Source organism: Colias philodice, chromosome 21 (genome assembly GCF_061535455.1).
Source record: "Colias philodice isolate Cphi_HAF_F1 chromosome 21, ilColPhil1 Martin Lab GWU primary, whole genome shotgun sequence".
NCBI lineage: Eukaryota > Metazoa > Arthropoda > Insecta > Lepidoptera > Pieridae > Colias > Colias philodice.
Genome location: NC_143106.1, coordinates 6,505,814 through 6,528,406, shown reverse-complemented (window position 1 = coordinate 6,528,406; position 22,593 = coordinate 6,505,814). Strand labels below are relative to the sequence as shown.

Sequence of the window (22,593 nt, the reverse complement as noted above, 5' to 3'; positions counted from 1 at the left end):
ATTCTTGAGCATATTTTGATAAGAAGGTACTAAATAAATAATTACTCTGTAGTAAAAGTAGGATCTGAATTTGATACCATCGTTTCGTTCTAATGACCGTCTCCGACATACTCATGCGTTATAATTTTGTTCCACAGTAACATAATATGTATAAGTTGAAAAATATGTAATAAAGGGCAACGTGTCTGTTCTTTATGGAGTAATGGCACAGTATACGGGCTAAATAATTTAAGTAAACGAGTAATGCCATAAACCTTCATGAGAGAGTCGGATAATGCCAAAGACGTTGTTAATGCTTGTAAACTATAGTTTTAGACAAGATATAAATTTATAAATAATAGATAAAGCATTTGAATGCCATAAAACCAAATATTTAAAATTCTATATACAAGATGTTAGCTATTACGATATTTTTACATTCATGCATATATGAAACCCAAAAAAATATAAAATTGACATTCTCGTAGCCAGGCAATTAAATCTTAATAAAAAAAAGTAAGAACAAAATTGACATTGACAGCATCCAACATTGACATTTGACATTTATTATTGTATTGGCAAAATATGGCAATTGAAATCACAATTGAAATGGTGTGCTATAACATATTGAAACTTTATTAATTTTAAAGTGATAAAGGGAATGTAAATTACAAAATGAGTGAAAGTCCATCGCCATCTAGACCAGGGGAAGCGGCGTTAAAGAACATGCAAATATTGAAGAGTGAGAGCTCTGTGTTTAAAGTCCCTAAAGTGCCGAAAAGGAAACTCATTAAAAAAACACAAGTTTTAGATGAGGAGGATTATGTAGAGGTATGTGTGACCTTTAATTTAATTATAAACAATATGCGTATAGTTTTGCTTATCATGAAAAACGTAATATTTAATGATATCGATTATTTGTATTTAAAGAAATCTAAAATTGAGTATAATATTCAAACATTCATGTATTAAAACATTATTAGTTTAAATACGTAATTCACAAAGTACTCTATTGCGTTAGTTTATAAATCTAGCTTCTCTTGATACAGTATGGTTTAATATGTTGTACCAATGCAAATGGGTAGGTATGTAATTCGTTTTTTGTTTGTGTTTACTTGTTATGTCTTATATATGTTATACCTTATTACATCTTAGGACATCATGCTCTTTTTATAACGTTCATACTATTAAATTTAAAAATAATAAACTTCCCATATTGTACACAATTGATAATATAGTAAAGAAAATTAATTCCGACCATATAATATGTAAGTTTTAAAAGTGAATCATGTAATTTTTCTAATTTGTCTCCAGGGTATATCAAAAATAATACAAAGAGATTTCTTTCCTGATTTGGAAAAGCTGAAGGCTCAAAATGACTTTTTGGAAGCTACTGAAAATAAAGATTATGCTCGGCTTAGAGAAATTGCTCGGAAGTACAGTGGTACTAGACCACCCACTGAACCCTGTAAGTATATAATTTAAAACATTGGAACAAAGAAACAGTTATGGTTTTGAGCTATCTGTTGCTTTGCAGCTGACCCACACAATTTTGTTTGTTCTAAGAAGAAATATTATTTCCCTTTTTTGCAAAAAGATTAGTTCTTGAGAGCATTTCACTACAGCTTTATTTAAACAAAGTTGATGCAACATGTTGATTATCATCCTTTTATTTTGTAACAACAAACAAACTTCTTATCTTGTTAATATTTCACTTCGTATTCTTTCAATATTTATTCAAGAGAATAATTACTATTTTTGTCTTTTCAGTTATACTTAAATATTCTGAATATGTATAATAAATGTTTATAATTATTGCAGATAATTCTCCAGCCACATTTGACACACCTGGTGTAGATCGACCTCCTTCACCCTCTGATGGTGGTTTGAGAACTCCCGATGTAAACTTAACAACCAAGGATTCATGCAACGATATCACAGATAATCATAGTTTGGGTATGTATGTGTATTTTGTTGTCTTTACTTGTTTAAAATATAAATTTTTGTATTCGAAAAGTAGCTTAATCTTCATTGTTAGAAAAATATAGCCTTTTTTCCTTCATATTAATGTAGAATTGAAGATGTCTTCTTTATGACTTAATATGAAAATTCTTAGATTTGCCTTATCACTTTCATACCACTAGAACTGCTGGCAAATAAAAGAAACATTATTTATTTACTCATAATATATTTTTGACAATTATTAACTTCCAGATTCATTTCTCGCACATCACACCAGCGAGGACAATGCAAGTTACGACAAAGTTATAGCTCTAGAGAACAGAAAGAAGGCAGCTAAGCTGGTGTCACAGTTCAACTCGGAAATATCTTCGGCAGCGATCGCTGATGCTGCACTAGCTTTGCCTTCTATAGAACAACAGGCTGATCAGACTGAGAGACCACATGAGGTAAGCTATTAATGGTTTTTAGTTACAATTCTAAGTGGAGACATATTCTACAACAAAAAAAAGTGTGTAACATGGACGCGTTTCAGAAGTGAAACTTCTTTGGCAAGATTCAAAGATAGTCGTCGCCTTACTCTTACTAAACAAAGTTGCTTTAGTTACTAAAGCAACTTTATAGTTACAATAATCAGTAATACTTAAGCTTCCGCGTAAAATGCGAATGCGTAAAACTAGAGGATTTTTTTTCGAAAAATTATATGCGCTAAATTTTATTTGACTTTCTTAACACGAAAATGTTTTTCAGTTGGACACATGGCGGTATCGAGCGAAAAACTACATTATGTATGTGCCCGATGGAGCGGAGTCCCAGGTTCCGAGTGCGAAGCCCGACCTACAGCATCACAATACGCGGCTTCAAGTTCAACCGTTTGATTATGCTAAAAATAAGGAGACTATAAGTGCTATTGCGAGATCTCAAGTAAGTTATAGTTTATCAAAAGAGCATTTGTACTTTGTATGAATGTATATTTCTTTTTCTATTTGTAAATGTTATGAATACTTAGGAAATCGTCATTGTTTTAATTAATCAAGTTTAAATAATCTTTCTTTAATGAAAGCTATATTATTAGTATACATAATCTTCAGTTAAGCTATTTATATCACAGAATATATAATAGTACTTCGTACAGAACTTTACAGTTCACTCCCTAACAAAAGTCAACTTTAGGCATAAATAATAGCTAGCTGTATCTATGCTATAATTGATTAGAGTTGGTACTCGCCGCCGATGTATCATATACGCCGGCCACACACTCGACGAGTGGTATGGGAAGTAACGAGGAAAGTAGGCAGAGGCATAGTGTGGCCACGTTACTCGTCATGCCACTCGTCGTGCTCATCGTCCTGCTCACTGCTCCCTATTTTGTCCCTATTTTGGTTTTTGCGCGCGAGTCAAAGGACCGGCAATACGAGTGCGAATGCCTGGCCACATACTCGCGCAGTCCGCATCGAGCGCTCGCGCAAGACGCACACGTATGCAAAATTGGAATTTAATAATTATGTCGTCGCCAAGCATGGAATGGTCAAATGAAAAATTGTTAATGTTTTTTTATGTTTGAGGACGATGACGACGATGTATATTTCTTTTTACTACATTAATATAATTAGCTATACTAAAAATGCATAGCGCGCACGCTGCCACCGTTTCAACGTCCATTTCGTGAGACAAGGCAAATGACAAGTGAGGAGCGTCGCGATTAATCGCGCGAGTAGAGCAGTGTGTGGTCAGAGGGCAATGTCGCGGCGAATAACGGCAGCGCGATGAGTAGAGCGATGAGCAGCACGAGGAGCATAGTCTGGCTGCGGCAATAGGTACGCGAACACACGTCACGCGACCAACGCAGTGAGCGCGCGGGCGGCGAGTGCAGTGGCGTCAACCCGTTACCCGTGCTCGACTGCCAACTCAGTCGGCAACGGCGCGAAACATACATATATATTAAGTGTTTTATAAGATTGTTAGAAACAAGAGTATTATTTCATTGGTCATCTCTGGTTGTTTAAAATAAATCAAGTTCCTTTGCGCACCAGTATTTACGCTATACATTATTTTCAGGATGCTCACGACAAGGGTAAAATTGGTGTAGATGGTGTAAGCATATCGGGGGAGAAAACCACGGGGCAGTACGATTTTGTAGCAACACCTTCCCCAAGACCTGGTGATGGCCCTGATGAGTCTCCCTTGATGACGTGGGGAGAGATCGAGGGTACACCCTTTAGATTGGATGGTGGTGATACTCCGTTGCCTGCGTGAGTCTTGTTTTATTTTTGTTATTGTCAGATTTTTTATGTTTAACTTGGTATAAACAACTGTTCGAAGTTGCATTGTATTACACGTGTTGGACCCTTTGTGAACCTCCATTTTCATCGTACAATCGTTGTATGGCCCCGCGAGACAGGCTGTGCCTAGTGCGGGATCCGCTGTCGAAATCTGTACTTATTTTATTAACCTTCCCTTTGGCAAATAAATATACCAGGTTGCCTGGCAGAGATTGCTGTGTAGCAATAAGGCCGCCTATTGTGCAAAATTTTTGTACCTCACTAATTTGTACCAAATTTCCTATATTGTTTTGTACAATGAAGTGTTATAAATAAATAAATAAATAAATATTTTTTTTTGTTAAAGTAATTTTCATCCATAAGAGAATGAACTTAAGTTGAATAACGGTGTAATAATAATACTATAAATTCGTGGTCATGCCACTGCACATCGTAATATTCTCAATAATAAATTAATGGTAAATATCACAGGTAAATATCTTTGTAGAAATATGGTTAATTTAAACAAGCTCACATATCACATTTCAGTTTACTTCATTCATCTTTCGTGTGAACAAATTCGCGTACTATAATCAAATCAACTTACTAAACCCATTAAAATTTCGTCAAAAAATGTCCAAAGGACATTGTATTAAACATTCATTCAAATTAACAACATTTTTCGTGGTAGTAATATTCAAAGTTTTTTTGTATATGCTCATAAGAAAACTCGGACAAATTTTAGAGCGTGCCTACCTATATACAGTGTTGAAATTTTCAATGGGCCCTGGAGGGAAAGTACTTGAAATATTGAAGATAGTAAATTTTGCTGAAATAAAACATTCCTTTATTTTTAAAAATAAATAAAACTGCATTCAAAGATTTTCGATATCGATATCTTCAGTATTTCAAGTACTTTCCATCCAGGGCCCATCGAAAATTTCCACACTGTATAAAGGCACGCTGTATAGTATAGTATAGTATATTATTAGTTTGTACTTCGTCAATTTAAATGATATTAATAATTATGGATTACTCCCGTAGCACACCCCGGACATTCCATACAAAATTATCGTTTTGACAGTCACACTGTAGAGACTGCAAATGTGTGTGTTAACGCTTTATGGTTGGCACATTTGTGACTAGCGTAAAAAAAATCGCGTTTTTCTGATGAAATAAATCCGTAAACAGCACAATATCTAATAATTTTCTACGAAAAACGTTAATCACAAATCCAAAATAATAAAATTACTTTAAGTCAATTTGATTAATGTTATCAATCTTCGTTGCGTATCGTCCTTGTAGAAAAATGCGGGCCATCTATAGCATGATCGTGCGGGGTGAGGTAAGTGTTTAATTTTGGCGGGAGGCGGAGTGTCCGTTCTGTAGCGTTTAGCTACTATCACAGTATTACAATATCTATACAGTACGGAAGCGAATGTACTTGTGCAGAGAAACGGAGGGGAACTGGCGGGAGTCGGGCGATGCGGGCCGCGCAAGGCAAACACGTTACGTTAGTTTGCCTTGCCTAGCGCGAAAGGACGACGCAGTCGTATTTTTTGTGTAATAATTTTATTATACATAGGTACTTACATATTCTATTATGGCGCGCACAAATGTTCCGTTTACGGATGTAAATGTACATTGAAATCCCAGAAGGAAACAATATTTCATAAAGATTGTATTAATTGTATCTGTTGAATTAAAATCAAAGCTATGTATATGTTGTCCTCATTATTTTCTAATCAGATTGTACATCCCAATGCGAATGCATTACTTAGTTAAATGTTATAATATACATTTAAGAACATCAAAAAATATAGTGTCCACGTAAATAATATTTAGCAGTGCAATATCTGTATTTATATTATATTTATGAACAAATAATTACATCAGATTTAATAATCGCAATTATTTTGAACTAGCTGTGCCCGCGACTTCGTCCGCGTGGAATAGTGACTGTATAGTAGTTACTACTTAATTTTTGAAGTGAAAACTTCTTTAGCGGCGTTGAGCACTTTTTCTGTAATGGGTATAAAATCTTAAACTCGCGTCAGGACACGTGATCTGATCGAAAAAGCGTAAGACGAATACCATTCCAAAATATCAAACATGCTCAACGTTAATAATCAAGTATTCACTTCTGCCGGCACTCCCGGAGTGCAACCCGTCTTTTTTATTGAATTGAAAGGAAAAACACGTACTACCATAAATAATACAAAGAACTGTTATTAAAATTTATTACTAAACTGAGCTAAAAAATAAAAAAATAAATACCTAATTAATTTTCTACGTAAAATTTATTTTTAGGCACCAGAGGGGAAGGGAGCAAATTTATTTTTCTTCCTTCCTTGTATGGATGTTTTTGATAATAAATCGTGAAGCAACTGAGCGCCGAGACAAACGTCAAAACGCAAAGGAATAGAATCCGCTATAGATACTAATAATTGACATAAGCGTATGATGTTTTGCTAAGGATTTGTTCACCCTACCAACGACGACGACGACCACGAATAAAATTTTCATCCAGTCGCAATTTAACAAAATAGTGCTAAACACAATTAGAATAAAATATTAAAATTTCCTGTCGTAAAAAAAAATCGTGCTTGGAATTTTTTTTTTGAGATCAATGAATGAAAAAATAGATTTTTCGTAGAAACAGTAGCTCCTAGAAAATCGAAAAAAATCTATTTTTTATTAATTGACCTCGAAATTTTTTTCTTCCGAGTACCAGTATGACGGGAAATTTTAATATTTTATTTTGAACGAATTTGGTCTGGATGAGAATTTTGGTCGTTGTCGTCGTCGTAATTTTGGTAGTGTGACCGAACCATTACTAAAATGTATGCTTATGTCAATAATAATTAGCGATAGCAGTTTCTATTCCTTAGCGTTTATTCTAATCTCTGCCGTCTCGGCCTGCAGATCTTTCCTGTCTCACGCCTGTAGTAACTAAACCGTATAGACCGTGCAATAAAAATTAATAAATACCATTTTAAATATTTATAAAAATAAAAAAAACAAAGTCGTCGGAGCTGCCATACCATCATTATCATATCATATATTATATTTTTTTTATAATGGTACTTAATTTTAAAGATCGTCGGGAAGTTTGTAAAATTATTATTTATTCCTTTACATTCGTTGCGTTGGTTTTTTTTAATTTTTAAATTTTTAACTTCGGTTTCTTATTTTCAAGTAAGCGAGACCTACCTCCATTTTACATTCCTACATCATATTGATATCTATAATTGTTCGTTGCTCCTTGACATCTTTCAATTTGTAATGGACCACAGTGACAAAAGAAGTGGTATCTTTAGGCGCGGGACATATACAAGCGGCGCGGCGCGCATCGGGCGCACCGCGGGCGCGCCAGCCGGCGCGCCTCGGGCGCGCTGCCGGCGCGCCTCGGGCGCGCTGCCGGCGCGCATCGGGCGCGCTGTTGGCGTCCGAAAATGATATTTATATAGAGTTAAATGCATTTTCTTCATGCATAATTTAGTAAAATTATGTTTTTTGTGCTAAAAGAGATTAACATTAATTTGAAAGTAACGATTTTGTTTTGATAATTCCTTGTAAGTAAATAGCGAGGATAACCCCACGATTGCAAATATATCTTTGTTGGAAATGTTGGAATTTACTTGGAAAATTTTATAGTACTTTTAAAGTAATTTTAAAGTAGTACTGGTGTAATGATGGAAGAAAAGAAGGTTAAAATAACACAAAATTTATATTGTACTAGCGGTCCGCCCCGGCTTCGCCCGTGGTACATATTTCGCAATAAAAGGTAGCCTATGTTCTTTCTCAGGGTCTAAAACCATACATACATACATACATACATACATACATACAAACCTTTCCTCTTTATAATATTAGTATAGATAAAATATGGTTTTCAAACACAGGTTTACATTTAAACCATATAAATCTTATCATTAAAATCTCAGTTCAAAAGTATTTACAGTACTGATCATTCCACAATATTATTACAATTACAAATAAATAAAAAACACAATCAAAATCAGGATTATCTTTATTTCTGACATTGTAAATACATGGGAACTTTCATTATGCTCTTCTTCATTTTCACTTTCCCTACTGCCATCACCTGTGTAAATCATTTCATCGATTAATTCAATTCACCTTTAAAAACAAAACGAAGAAGGGTATGTAATAGCAGCTCTATATAATTCCACACAGAGAGAACACATTTTTGACTGACAGGCTACCGTCTCCTATAGACCGGGAGATACTGACACAAAATTTCGAGTCATTTGTAACAGGATGGCGGTTCTACAGGGGTCTTAGTACGCAATGACAAAAAAAAAATGGTGTGAACGCTGGTACCGGCGGCTTAGTCGCGTGGGCGTTAGTCGAACTCGTCGGAAAAATAGCGAAGTCAAACGATTTGTAACACAAAAATTTTAGAATTTACCGATAGCCCATAAAAAAGAAGTAGGCGGTAGTGTCATGCCATACTTTTCCGGTGTGACTTACAGCCCGCCATACCGACGCGAATGTGTTGATTTAAAAAAAACAATTCAACCATTTGTACCAGGCTAACTTTTGCACAGGTAACCATCGTCGTGCAGCCATTTACGAAAATCGCCATGCCATACTTTTTGGACGATTCCAAATGGTCGCCATACCGCCGAAAATCTGCAAATTTTTTTTTTGTAAAAATTGTAACAGACAAATGACTCGAAATTTTGTGTCAGTATCTCCCGGTCTACTACCACCCGATTTGTTTTGATTGTGTATGACCGTGAATTGACCTCTATTTGGATGCGATGGGGGAAGCGCGCCTGCGGTACGCCTGCGGTACGCCCGCGGCGCAACCGTGGCGTGCCGCCTCGTCGCCTTTCCAAAATTCTTTCATACAAAATGTATAAGAAGGACGTGGTGCAAAACAGATTCAAGAGGTGCGCTTATGGCACGCCCGCGCCCGCGCCGCTTGTGTTTGACCCGCGCCTTAGGAAAAAAATTGCCAAGGGCCAGGCCTGTGGCTTTGAGTAGAGTTCAAAATTTCCAGTGTGTGGCTATCCTCTCGCTCCCATATCCCCCTCTTCTTTAATAGACTTTCAACCCATTCCCTTTCCACCCCTAGTAAATGGGATAACCGATTTTGATGTAAACCATATTATCTAATTGTACCTAATACCTATATGTACACGTCATATCCTGTCGTTTGATGCTCCATTTGGTTTATTTATCTAACCACTGTCACCCCTAAAGTGCCCTATATGTAATAAACGGATGAACCGATTTCGATAAAACATTATTAATTGTAATTCACACGTTGCTCTTTCATATTTTGATATATCTACCGCTTGAGTAATGAGTATATTATTTGACAACATTCCATTATTGTTCATTTTCACTTTTACCGCTGTAATCTAAAAGAAGCTGTAATGGATAAACCGAATTGGATAAAAATATAACTAATATTTTTTCCCACATTCCCACTTTTACCCCTATAAGGGTGCACTCACACACATCAGTCACCGTCAAGTCACCGATGACTGATCGGTGACGGTTTGTGTACGTATCCACAAACACCAGTCACCGTCATGTTGTCCGTCAGTCACGTCGCCGGTTTGACTGAATCATTGAACACATACATCAGGTTAGTCAGTGATTAGACGTGTGTCACGCTAGAGAACATGTAGCAATTGACGGTAGCACGACGCTGACTGAACTGAGACGTGACGGCACCGGGTGAGTGGGGATAAAAGTATGATACATGTATGGAAAGATTATTTGACGTGCCTGACCGGTGACGTCACTGATAGATTTCGTGCCGGCGACTGTCGTGTGGGAACAGAGTCATACTAGAACTATTGATACATATTTTTTTTTAATCCTGTCCGGTGACGTGCCGTGACGGTGACTGATGTGTGTGAGTGCACCCTAAAGGTATAATAAATGGATGAACCGATTTTGATACACTTTATCTAAGAACCAGCGTCGGAAAATATGCTGCCTATCATCAAAACCGCATCTAATTCGGATTACACACACAAACACACACACACATAGCGGTCAAACACTTATCACCCATCTTTTTGCGTCGGGGGTTAAAAATATAATACTTACGACATAATTTAAAGGACATTTTATGTAGAAAATTTACCTAGAAGTAAGCATAATTCTAATTTGTCCCCTCCCCCTACTAGGTAGTAAAATTTAACTTAAGCTGAGGTCAGCTTAAGTTAAATTTTTAACTACAGTTTTGGGTTTGGGATCGATTTAATAATTTAACCCCTGCTATTTTTTTTACATATTTTCATTGTACAGACATCACTTTTCTAGAATTTTATTATATGTATTGATGATTGATGATTGATGATTGACCACGCGCAAGGTTACTAATTTCCACTACATCCTCACGCAAATCGTCAATTTTTATTAACATTGAATCTGTTAATAAAAAAAATCAAAAGATAACTGTACCTTATTTTATTAAAAAGCTACTAACAAATAAAGTTTTATCAAGAACTAAAGTGACCTTCTTTGGGCGTTTAATATAGTCTTGTAAAAGTTATGCCTACATAAAAATAAAATTTCATCATTTTCTTATTTTGTCATACTTAACTTTAACTAATTAAAAACATGAGTCTAACTATATATGTAATTATAATTATAAAGAATAAATACAAAAGCTACAACTTACCTTTTGTGGGAACGCAAGAAGGCGAAAATTAAAAAAAAGCCGAAGATTTATAACAATGTAACGAATGAACACAATCACTGTTATCTACTATTACCTATATTAACTGTAATGGTGTCTTGTTTGACATCAAATAATAAACATCTACCCTCACTTATAAAAATTTAGTACATATATTCACATGAAATATAAGAAATGGAACCTGAAATGGACTCTGGGAAGATATGAATTATTTATTTAACTTAAAAAAAAACAACCTCACCAACATCATAATATTTAAATTATGAATTTCCAAGAAGCGTTAATATTATGTAAATTGATTTGATTTTAATGAAATCTCATAGATGGCGCTGTTTTAAATTTGTCTTTATACTACTAAGATTCATTATACTGTTTCTCTGCCAAAATTACTTAAATGACGTAGTTTTTATAGTGTAAAGGTAGACAATAGCATGGCTTACTCAAAAACAACATTTAAACATGAGTCTTTAGATTGTACGCTATCGTAGTACAGAGAATACGTAAGAAAAATAAAGGTTCACAGCTCCTCCCCCGCAGGTGATAGCTTGATAATATGTAGCCTATAGCCTGACCCGACCTGTTAGTAATATTCATGCAAAATTTGAAGTCAATCTATGCAGTACTTTTCGAGATTAGCCCGGTCAAACATACAGACAAACAGACAAACAGACAAAAATTCTAAAAACTATGTTTTTGGCTTCTATATCGATTATAGATCATGGATTATGTATTCTTTTAAAAAAATATTCAATGTACAGTTTTGACTTTCCTACGATTTTATTATATGTATAGATATAGATGTACATATGAATAAATGATTTCATCATAATATTAATAATCACAATTGTTTTATTTCCCATTTGTTGCAACCCTAGCGTATTTTCGTGTGGCAGCGTAAGTACCTACGCTGGCGGCGGTATCGCGCGACATCAAAGGCGTTTCCTTACTGTAGGAAATAATATTGTAATACTGTGCTACTATTATGTATTCTGTGTCCGTAGTGTGGGCGCAGGCGCCGCGTACCGTATCCTCGAGGGGGGAGCTCGAGAGCGGCTCGCGATGCAGCTCGCGGAGCGCGTGGCGCGGCGCCGCCGGCCTACCACGCCGAGACGAACACCTACGCCGCAGAGGTACTTATATGTTACCATAAAACCAGTCAATATAAGAATTTTAGTATAGTTGGTTCTTTGATATACTGTTTCTCTTCCTATTTCGGTTAGAGTACGGGCTGTCTTTTTTTTTATTGGCAATAGGGAAGCGCTTGACCACAATCTCGCCTGATGTTAAGCTGAGATGTGGTCTAAGATGGAACGCGCTTCCCTAGAAAGTACCTGTTCACTCTACGCTTGTCTGGCTAGCCGCAGTGGTTGCGTTTATTAGTGCGCATCTTATCTGCACAGGAAAATATCCGTAATTTAAAGTCATTTATTAACTCGTAATTTTTTATCTTTTGCCTTTAGATAGATCCATCAGACATAAATTTTTTATTGCAAGCCTTTTTTTTCGTTGTTAAATAGTTAGGTGCCAGACGCAATTTTTTATTTCAAAATCATTAAAATGTCATCGAAATAAGTGAAATTCCATCAACATGAGTCCCCGTACTAAAATGACTTTTTTTAAAACGTTAATAGCTCCCGTACCATTGAGAGATAGGATAGTTTAAACACGTAGGTACCACGGGCGAAGCCGGAGCGGACCGCTGGTTATATACTAAAGCCTTCCTCGAGAATCACTCTATTAAAAAAACGCATCAAAATACAATGTGAAATTTTAAAAATTTAAGAGTAATGCTAACAATATCGCACCTTAAATTTTGAGAAAAGAAGGCTACGGAATAGAAATCTAAAAAAAAAACAAATTGTATTAAGCTATAAATGTATAGATTCATGCGTAATTAGAGATATTAATTTAAATTTTCAACAGTTTCAGAACGAACACGGAGCGGCTAGCGAGCATGTCACCAGCGGCAAGGAAATTGGCGGCAAAACATTTGCTGTCACCGCGTTTGAAACTAACTCCCAACGATATGGGTATCACACATACATTACCCAAAACACCAACACCTCAAAGACAATTGGTTGCCACACCTAATAAAGCATCTACCACAGATAACACAAGCACAGATAACAATCTTACAGATAATCTATTACAAATTAATGTCGCTAAGAGAACGCGATTAAAAGCTCAAGACTTCTTCGTTTAGTAATTATATGTATTGTATTAAAATTAATTAAGACGCTTGATAACTTATGATTAAATATGATGATGAGTCCAAACAGGTTTTTATTTTAATACATAAAGGTGCTATTGTATGGTAATGAAAGAGATTGTATTGTGTTATCATTTATTTTTTTGTAACAAACTTGATAGTCCGGGATACATCGCCCATTTTTGCAAGTGATTACTATCAAGCTAATTTTTCGTGAGTAGCTTTATTTTGATGAGATGCCCAATAATTTCATGTACAAAACTCTTGATTGTGGTAGCTACCAGAGGAAACAAGGATAAAATATTTTGATTTGATGGTTCTCAAATATTAATTACTAACTGAATGTTTTTTTTTTGTTCAATCTCAAGATAATTATCTAAATTATTCGAAAAAATATTTGTCCTACAAAATCTATGGTTTGATCAAAGAGTCCCCCTTTCCAATGTGTATCGATAACGAAGTCATCATAAATGATTACTAACCAGCTGATTTTTTTATTTTCACTTATTTAATACTTATATAATTCAACAGACATATTGTCCTACAAATTGCGTAATAAATATTTGAGAACCGTCAAATCAAAAATTTTTATCCTTGTTACCTCTGTAAGCTACCACAATCGAGAGTTTCGTACATGAAATTATTGGGCATCTCATCAAAATAAAGCTACTCACGAAAAATTAGCTTGATAGTAATCACTTGCAAAAATGGGCGATGTATCCCGGACTATGAAAAAATGTTTATTATATTGTAATTGAAATACTATTATAGTCTCGTAAATTTAATTTATGATTCCAATAGATGCGTTACGCAAGAATGTATATTAACTTTAAATTTCACATTTTATTGCTTATTGTATTTTTTAAATACATAACTGCATTAGCCTATCAAGTTATATAATATTTAAACCTTGTATACCCTCAATTTTTACGATATCAATAAACATAAATAATAAAATCTCATTCGTCAATGCCTTAATACAGGTTAAAAACAATGGTAACACAAAAATACAAAATAAAATAATAAGTAATAAATCACAGTTATCCATATTGAATATAGATACCGATCGTCGCATAAAAAATAGTCACAGTACCTATATCTGAGGGATATCTATTGCTATCTCTCTTTAACTTATAACATTAATTCAAGAGAGATAGAGTCCGTCTAAATTACGTCATACCTGAAACGTAAAGCTACAACTTTTACAATATTTGGGCATTTACCAATTTGTATAATTGAAGGGAACATAAATATTTAAAAGTATCAAAATAAATAACAATATTTATATCAAGCTACGCAGATACTAGTTGATACGTACCTACATATTTGTCTAACAATAAATAAAACTTTATTGTCTATATTAGATTAACATTATTATTTTAAAAATATAAATTGGTCCCATAAACATGGTTGTTATGTCTGTTACATTAATAATCTCAATCGTCCCAAAAGAGAGCTTACTAATACAGATTTGAATATCAAGTCTTTATAATTACCAAAAGTTAAAATTACTATTACTGTATTGCATATTAGATATATATTTGACTAATATTAACAGCCTGTGTGGAATAGTATTTACTAATTATTACGTCAAAAATATTCCTTACCGAATTCATAATTAGAAAGATAAAATTTCCTTATACCAGGGTAGGGGAGGCTTTGGTTTCAAATATTCGCTATTGGGCTTCAACTCTGCGTTATCTATGGGGTCTTCTTCGAAGATATTGACGAAGGACGCGAAGAAACCAAATCTGAAGAAAGCCAAGTACGGGAAGTATTTCATGAGGAGAACACTGAACCTGAAGTTCAAGTTGAAATACCAACGTCCTAACCACGTGCTGTATATGTATCCCAGAATTGCATTGAAAGCCATTTTACGTCTTGCCCCAAAATTCAAGCTCTTGTACTCTGGCACAGACTCCATTTTGTCGTAGTCGTGTAGGTAAAGGAGACGCTTTGAACGGCAAGTACCTTCGACGAGTGGTTCTGGTATTAATGCATTGACTTCCACGCCTGAAAATATAATGAAAGTTGGGCAATTTAAACGTCCCTATTTTTTAATGATAACATTTGCACATTTTCCTTAGATCAATTAAAATAATTTAAAATTAAAGTTCATGGATGAATAGATTGATTAAACACGCCTTATAAATTCTGCAATTTTACACTGCGTAGCGATAGTATTAATGTGAAATAACGACGATCAATGTTGTTGCTTAGATAATAAAACTTACCCGTGTCTTCAGGTTTGCCCTTTAAAAGTGTTCTTAGGCGATTTTGGAAGGTGTATCTATCGCTTTCATTATAAACGTAGCCTGGTACATCTGCCATATATTTTGTCCAGTACATCAAGCCGTCCACATCTATTGACGGGTTCACACACCACATGCCGTCCAACATTGCCCTGGCCATGTGCTCGAAATATTCTGGAACATTCTCCAAGCAAGGAGTGAACACTCGCTCGAGCAAGATCTGGCATACCTGACGGGTTTCTTCGAAAGTTGGTCGGCAAATGTTGTAACTACATAAAGAATTTATTTATTCGATTACAGACAATTCGTAAAATAAATTTTATGATATAACTAGCTGTGCCGCGCGGCTTCACCCGCAGAACGACACGTGGGAAAAAATAAGTATAATATAATATTCTATAGCTCGTGTGTTATTCTTATGTATAAGATGGTATAAGTAACCTATATTAATGTAAAATTTCTTTCAAATCGGACCCGCAGTTTTTTCGTGAAAGATTAACGAACAAATAAATCCAAATAAAATAATCGTATTTTGAATTTATAATATCATTACTGATTATCATGTTAGCAATTTACTTACTTATCTTCCAGGCCAATAAGATGACCGATAGTCCTCCAGAAATGATTATACGCTTCCCAGTCCCCAGCCTCCATTTGTCTTATTCCAAATTTATCAGGCTTCAACATAGAAATGCCGATGAAGCCAAACTGTGTAAGGGCCAAGTCTCTTTGCGACACGGTCCCTAGGCCTTTGGATTTTGCTCCTAACCCCGCCTTTATATGTCGTACGCGTACAGTAAATAGCGATTTCCAGGATCTGAAAGATATTTTTTTTTTTAATAAATTAAACAGCGTGATAGTTAATGCCATAATAACGATTGTTCGTTTTAAATTAAAAAAAATAAGAAGTAACAGATTAGTACACCTACCTACCTACCTACTACTATTATTTAAGATTTGGTTGATTTTAAGATTAAAAAAATATTAATAAAGTATTGTATTTCCTAAGTGTAGAGGTAATGAAACTTGAAAACAGAGCATGATTATCGCATCGTGCAACGTCATTACTTCGTAATTCTCATCCTTTGCAACAGATATTAGTTCATTTTATTTTAAATCCTTTTTCGACACTCGTGCAAATTAAACTCTTCTCTGATTCATCTGATCCACATAAAAGATGAAAGATGATATCATGATATCCACAGAGCAATTAGTAATATACGTAGTAGGTATCCTCTTTTCGATGCATCGATAATGACATATATAATACCTAGCTGTCTAAGCCTAGCTGGTATGTTGTTTTTACGTGACACGATATATCTTCGGTGTGCATTATTTATAAATATTAATTTGCACTCACATGCTGCCTGGTTTCAAGTCATATTCGAACCAAGACTGTGTATGAAGTACTGTAGAAAGGTATCTTCTATACGATGTGAACGTAGAATTCGATCTTCGTGTACTAATAAGGACTTTTAGTATGGAAGGCACGGCGAATACCATCACCAATCCAAGCAGCATAGATGAGCTGAACTGGAAGCAATGGTCCCAGTAGAAGCGGCGTGCTCTAGAAAGAAGTGCAGATTAATTCATTTTCTGTTTTCTAACGACAATAAATTATTATTATTATTACTAGCTAATTGGTAGATAATCTTATAATTGCAACGTTGTAAATGAAACGCGAACGTATCTAATTTACATATTACGGAAAATCTTGGATCATTATATTATCAAGTTTTTTTTTTCATATAGAGGATTTCCATTGTGACGTAATAAGGTCCATGTAAATTGATTGTGTATAATTATTAGAAACTTAAATTCTATGCCTCATCTTCGACGGTGGGGATAATTTAATTTCTCTGTTTTTGTTCTCTTATTTCATACCTAAAATAAGTGTGTCGAAGTCATAACTCCTAACCACTCCTAGCTAGATTTTGACTCAAGTTCAATTCGTTCTCGTGGTCTATGTAAAACTTTAACGGGTTTAAGCAGTTACAATCAACATGGTAAACGTGATAATTAATTAATTATGGATATTTAAAGTACCTACAATGTTTTCGCTACAGAGCATAAGTATATATTATACAACTTTTCGACATCATCTGACTGACTGATCGAGGATCCTCCCTTTTTCGATGGATGAATTTCCACGTCCACCTTCCTTCCTCTACATATGGCAAAGTTAAAATGTTTTATATATCAATAAACTTACTGATTAAACTTTTTTTCGTCGTACCATTCTGGTAAGCTCATGTCAAGTTCCTCAGGTTTCTGTGTGTCCGAGGGCTGCTCGGTGGCCTCTTTTGTAAACAGCCCATCGATAAATTTTTCCACTGAAAAAAAATCATTTCAATAACATATTTGGTATATATTACATACCTACTTCATTATATGTATATATTATGTGATATTACGACTATCAAATCAACCTAAAGCTAGAGCAAGAGCGTGTGTGCCGAGCACGTGTTAGAAGTGAAACTTCTTTGATTTAAAGGTACCAAAATCGTCGCCTTACCCCATACCGAGACGAGACCTTTAAATTTTACTCTCAACGCGCCTTAAGAAGTTTCACTTCAAAATTATAACAAAAGTCAACTTGAACGGAGCCGGGGCGATCAGTTAGGTTTTCATAAATTGCGGAGAGGATGATGTTAAAATAATATTTATCTGAGAACCTCTACTTTGATGTCAATTAAAAAGGCATTCAATTAGATACAAAATAGCAAAAAAAGTCATGAGTCATCATTTGAGGTAAGTAATTGAGGTACCTACTCTGATAAATTATGTAGTGGTAATGAATTACTACGTACCATAAACATGGCTCTTGAATAACAATTACTATAATAGGATACCTGACTCCTGAGTATCTGCAATAATAAACAAAATACACAATTCATACCTTATTGTGTGAAAATAAAAAATTACATAACCTTATGTTTATATAAATAATAAAATAAAAATTACATATACTTACTACCTTTGTACCTAATTTTAATCATATCCTCTATAACGTTATCTAGTACCTATCTACTAATCAAATTATCATAATATATGGATTTTTATTTGATAACACGTCCTACAAACGTTTTTGGCACAAATGAGGTAGGTACCTAGGTACCCAGTTCCGACCTATCTATGTGATCCCGGCTTCGCCCCGGCTGACCCAGGATAAAAACGAAATAAAATTAAGCATATTACTTTCTAATAATGTAGCTTTCCATTTGTGAAAAAAAATCATTAAAATCGGATCTGTAGGTACTTTTGGAGCCTATAATTATAAGAAACAAACAAAAAAATATTTTCTCTTTATAATATTATTATGGTCCGGGAGCCAGCAGCAGATTTTATGACCAAGTTCCTCTCAAGCGGTAATTAGTAAAATGCATCAAAGTATAGTATTATGAAGCCTCGTGAACGTCAGCTGGAGCTCGGTTGGGGGGAAGAGCGGTTGTAGCCTCCCGTATCAGCTGACGGTTTTTCCACCAAGATACAGCCAGCTGACATATACAGGGTGTCCCAAAAAGTAGTGATGAACGGAAGCTGGGAGGTAGAGGACCTAGAGGGCTATCCGAATCACCCCCATATATGTTATGCGATTTTTCGTATTTTCGGAGTTATGACGTTTTTTTCAATTTTTCACCTATCGCCGAGTACGATGATATTTTCACTCATGGTGACGTCAATTATTGCAGAAGATGCGTGATTTTTTTTTGTGTGCTAAGCTGAAAGATAGGCCAGTTCAGTATGGTAACATTTACTATCGTTAGATCTTTGAATGTAATAAAAAAAAGAATTAAATGTCAAGGAAGATAAAATTACCCAGTATGTTCACCACTTCAAGGGCCCGTAAAAAAATAAAATCACATAAAAAAGTTTTCCGTTTGGCTTTTAAAAACTTGCTCTATCTATCAGGTAGCTACCCTGAAAATTTGATTTTATTATTCAGAAGGCTTCAATCGAAAAATTGAAATCTAAATGTGGTAAGTGCAAAAATTTTATTAACATGATGATCATTAAAACGAAATTAAAACCAATAAATAGGTGTTTAATTATCAGATTTTTTTAAATTACCCCGCTGTTGCTCAATGCAAGTGCGACATCACCTTAAAAAGTTGTCTTTTAAATATCAGAATGCCCTTTTATCATTTTTAATGGTTTCTTCTGCTACTATGAATTTCCGGGTTATTTCGTCCAAATTGTGGCATTCTCTCAAGTAGCCGAGGTCTTTTTAGTATCCCCATTGAAACAAATTAATGGGGTTTAGGTCGAAGGACCGTGGAGGCCAGGCTTTAAGGCAGGCGTCACCGGCGCATGCGCAGGCTGCAACGACCAATCCATCTTTCAGGGTATCTTTGCCCTTTAGCCTGGCCTCCACGGTCCCCGGACATAAACCCTATTGATTTTTTTCCGTGGGGATACTACAAAGACGAGAGACTAACACAATTTGGACGAAATAACCCGGAAATTCATAGTAGCAGAAGAAACCATTAAAAATGATAAAAGGGCATTCTACTATTTAAAAGACAACTTTTAAGGTGATGTCGCACTTGCATTGAGCAACAGCGGGGTTATTTAAAAAAAAAATCTGATAATTAAACACCTATTTATTGGTTTTAATTTCGTTTTAATGATCATCATGTTAATAAAATTTTTGCACTTACCACATTTAGATTTCAATTTTTCGATTGAAGCCTTCTGAATAATAAAATGAAATTTTTAGGGTAGCTACCTGATAGATAGAGCAAGTTTTTAAAAGACAAATGGAAAACTTTTTTATGTGATTTTATTTTTTTACGGGCCCTTGAAGTGGTGAACATACTGGGTAATTTTATCTTCCTTGACATTTAATTCTTTTTTTTATTCCATTCAAAGATCTAACGATAGTAAATGTTACTATACTGAATTGGCCTATCTTTCAGCTTAGCACACAAAAAAAATCAAGCATCTAGCGCAATAATTCACGTCACCATCAATAAAAATCTCATCGTACTCAGCAATAGATGAAGAATTGAAAAAAATGTCCATAACTCCGAAAATACGAAAAATCGCATAACATACATGGGGGTGATTCGGATAGCCCTTTAGGTCCTCTACCTCCCAGCTTCCGTTCATCACTACTTTTTGGGACACCCTGTATATTTATCCACAGTTACATATAAGCTATCATCAGGTAAATTTTTGTTTGAGAGGAAATAACGGAAAATAAATTTTTCTTTAAATTTAACTTTCATGTTCGAGACACCAGCTGACGTATAATACACCATGTTGTAACCAGCTGACTATTTTTTTTCGTTGAGATATTGGGTTAGCTACAATTTGACAATTTTTTAGCTGAGAGGAAATGAATGAATGAATGTATTTTTTTTCCTATGTGCGTGGGAGGCTACCACCGCTCACCCCCCCAACCGAGCGCCAGCTGACGTTCACGAGGCTTTATAATACTATACTCTCATGCGTCTGACGAATTATCTCTTGAGAGGAAATAGTTAACCAAATTTGCACCTGGCTCCCTAACCATTAAGTGTAGATAAACATTCCGTAGTTAGTCAGTATCTTGGTCAGTATATAAGAAAATTCGTAATGCATTTTAAAAATAACAGCAGCTGTTTTACTATATACAAATCACATTTTTGAATTTTCCCGCCCACGTACCTATTGCCCAGGTAGGTCGTAGAGGGTATTTAATTTGATGCATTAAATGTACGAGAAACACTCAAAATATTAGATAAAATACCTAGTAGGTATTAATAAAATATATATACGCGGAATTTTATATTTTGTTCATTGTTGATACAGTATAACAAATACATTTCGTCAACTCAATAACAATAGTAGTTGGATTCCGAATGACTTAGCTGATCAGGTAATTATTGCACATTCAAGTCAAATTGTTTTAGGAATTTGTGTATAAAAATAAAAGATAACATCATAAATGACAAATAATCTCTTTGCTTTGTAATATTTGTACAAGATAAGAGAATGCAATCAAATCGTGCAGTTTTATTTTATAGAACGTAGGTACCTAATTACGTTCTAATAATTTTATTGTCTAAAAGAATACAAAAATATTGATGTTACATAATATTCCTAAGTAGGCAGGAATACCGCATACAACCTAGTTGCTATTAGTTACTGTAAAATCTACTTAAAATCAATAGTTTGCCTTTGTATTGAAAATTAATTCATTGTGGTTAGAAGTTCGTAAGTAGTAAAGCGTCGGCTGATTCATAACATAAAAACAAAAACCGGTATTTGGTAGTAAATATAGGTACCTACTAAATATTAATACATTATTTTATATTAATACGATAATATTATTCACCATTAAATGTTTTTCAATATTACTTATGATCATTATTTTTTTTAACTAAGTGTGAGTTCAAGTTACAAATTTATCAAAATCGGTTCATTCGTTTTGTAGATTTCACGTACCTCCCTACTACGAATCGTACGGTATAAGGTATTCGTAGCATCTAAAATAAACAATATCAGCTACACATATTTGTAAATTGTATGTCGTCCTCATTCATATTTCATACAATAAAAATAATCTGTGAAAGTCTCTCTATACACTTTCTATAGAACCGTTTGGCAGCACACAAACTATGAATATTGCAAAGGAAATAGAATAATCGGTGCCCATTTATAGTACAAACAACGCACAACACAACTCACCGCTTAAATCCATTGTTGTTTATAACTTAAATTTAACACTGTATATCGTATCAAGGTCACATACAAGGCAGGTAAACGAGATAGAAAACCTCCGATACTATTATGCAATACGGGTACACACGACCATCGCGCGCGGTGGTCAACCATAAACCAGAGTCCAGAAGTCAGTCTCAACAGCTGTCGGTGGGCTCAATGACCGCTCTTAGTTCTTACTATGACATCGCTTGGCGCGTTTTCACTTCGCACAGTCGCAGTGCGAATATTACATTGCGGATTGCGGATACAACGTGATAGCTAGATAAGGACTATAAAATATGTAATGTATATGCATGGTCTAAGTTCCTCCAGTATTAAAATATTCAAGATTGAATTAATTTGATCTTAACCTACACTAGAGGAAGACTTTTTATTGATAAAAAATTATAGACGAACATATCTTGTTTAATTTAAACTTGTAAATGGAAACTATATTTTATAAACATTAAAACTGGTAGGCAACTATGTATATGGTGGTCTTTAATTTAATCAATATACATAATATAGGTATTTATGTGATTAATTTATCCA

The 22,593-nt window shown here is 34.7% G+C and overlaps 2 protein-coding genes across 2 annotated transcripts; one reads left to right on the top strand and one right to left on the bottom strand.

The window, feature by feature from the left end:
• Nucleotides 1-554: 554 nt before the first annotated feature.
• Es2 (ess-2 splicing factor homolog) lies at nt 555-13,166 on the top strand. Its single transcript, XM_089708737.1, has 8 exons — nt 555-810; nt 1,294-1,447; nt 1,801-1,935; nt 2,194-2,387; nt 2,689-2,862; nt 3,997-4,190; nt 11,892-12,020; nt 12,814-13,166. Exons 1-8 carry the CDS (start codon nt 655-657, stop codon nt 13,091-13,093), a joined length of 1,416 nt encoding a protein of 471 aa, XP_089564863.1. The 5' UTR covers nt 555-654; the 3' UTR covers nt 13,094-13,166.
• A 941-nt stretch (nt 13,167-14,107) lies between these two features.
• LOC149478974 (uncharacterized) lies at nt 14,108-22,185 on the bottom strand. Its single transcript, XM_089708746.1, has 6 exons — nt 22,027-22,185; nt 17,564-17,684; nt 16,712-16,918; nt 15,932-16,168; nt 15,334-15,620; nt 14,108-15,112 (listed from the first exon to the last, which is right to left on the bottom strand). Exons 1-6 carry the CDS (start codon nt 22,037-22,039, stop codon nt 14,718-14,720), a joined length of 1,260 nt encoding a protein of 419 aa, XP_089564872.1. The 5' UTR covers nt 22,040-22,185; the 3' UTR covers nt 14,108-14,717.
• Between the last annotated feature and the right edge of the window lie 408 nt (nt 22,186-22,593).

Coding starts and splice junctions, on each gene's coding strand:
- Es2 (XM_089708737.1), top strand. CDS start 655: ATGAGTGAAAGTCCATCGCCATCTAGACCAGGGGAAGCGGCGTTAAAG. Junction 811..1,293: donor ATGAGGAGGATTATGTAGAG/GTATGTGTGACC, acceptor ATTTGTCTCCAG/GGTATATCAAAAATAATACA. Junction 1,448..1,800: donor TAGACCACCCACTGAACCCT/GTAAGTATATAA, acceptor TAATTATTGCAG/ATAATTCTCCAGCCACATTT.
- LOC149478974 (XM_089708746.1), bottom strand. Junction 16,169..16,711: donor GACTTGAAACCAGGCAGCAT/GTGAGTGCAAAT, acceptor AATATCTTTCAG/ATCCTGGAAATCGCTATTTA. Junction 15,113..15,333: donor GGGCAAACCTGAAGACACGG/GTAAGTTTTATT, acceptor TTATATTTTCAG/GCGTGGAAGTCAATGCATTA.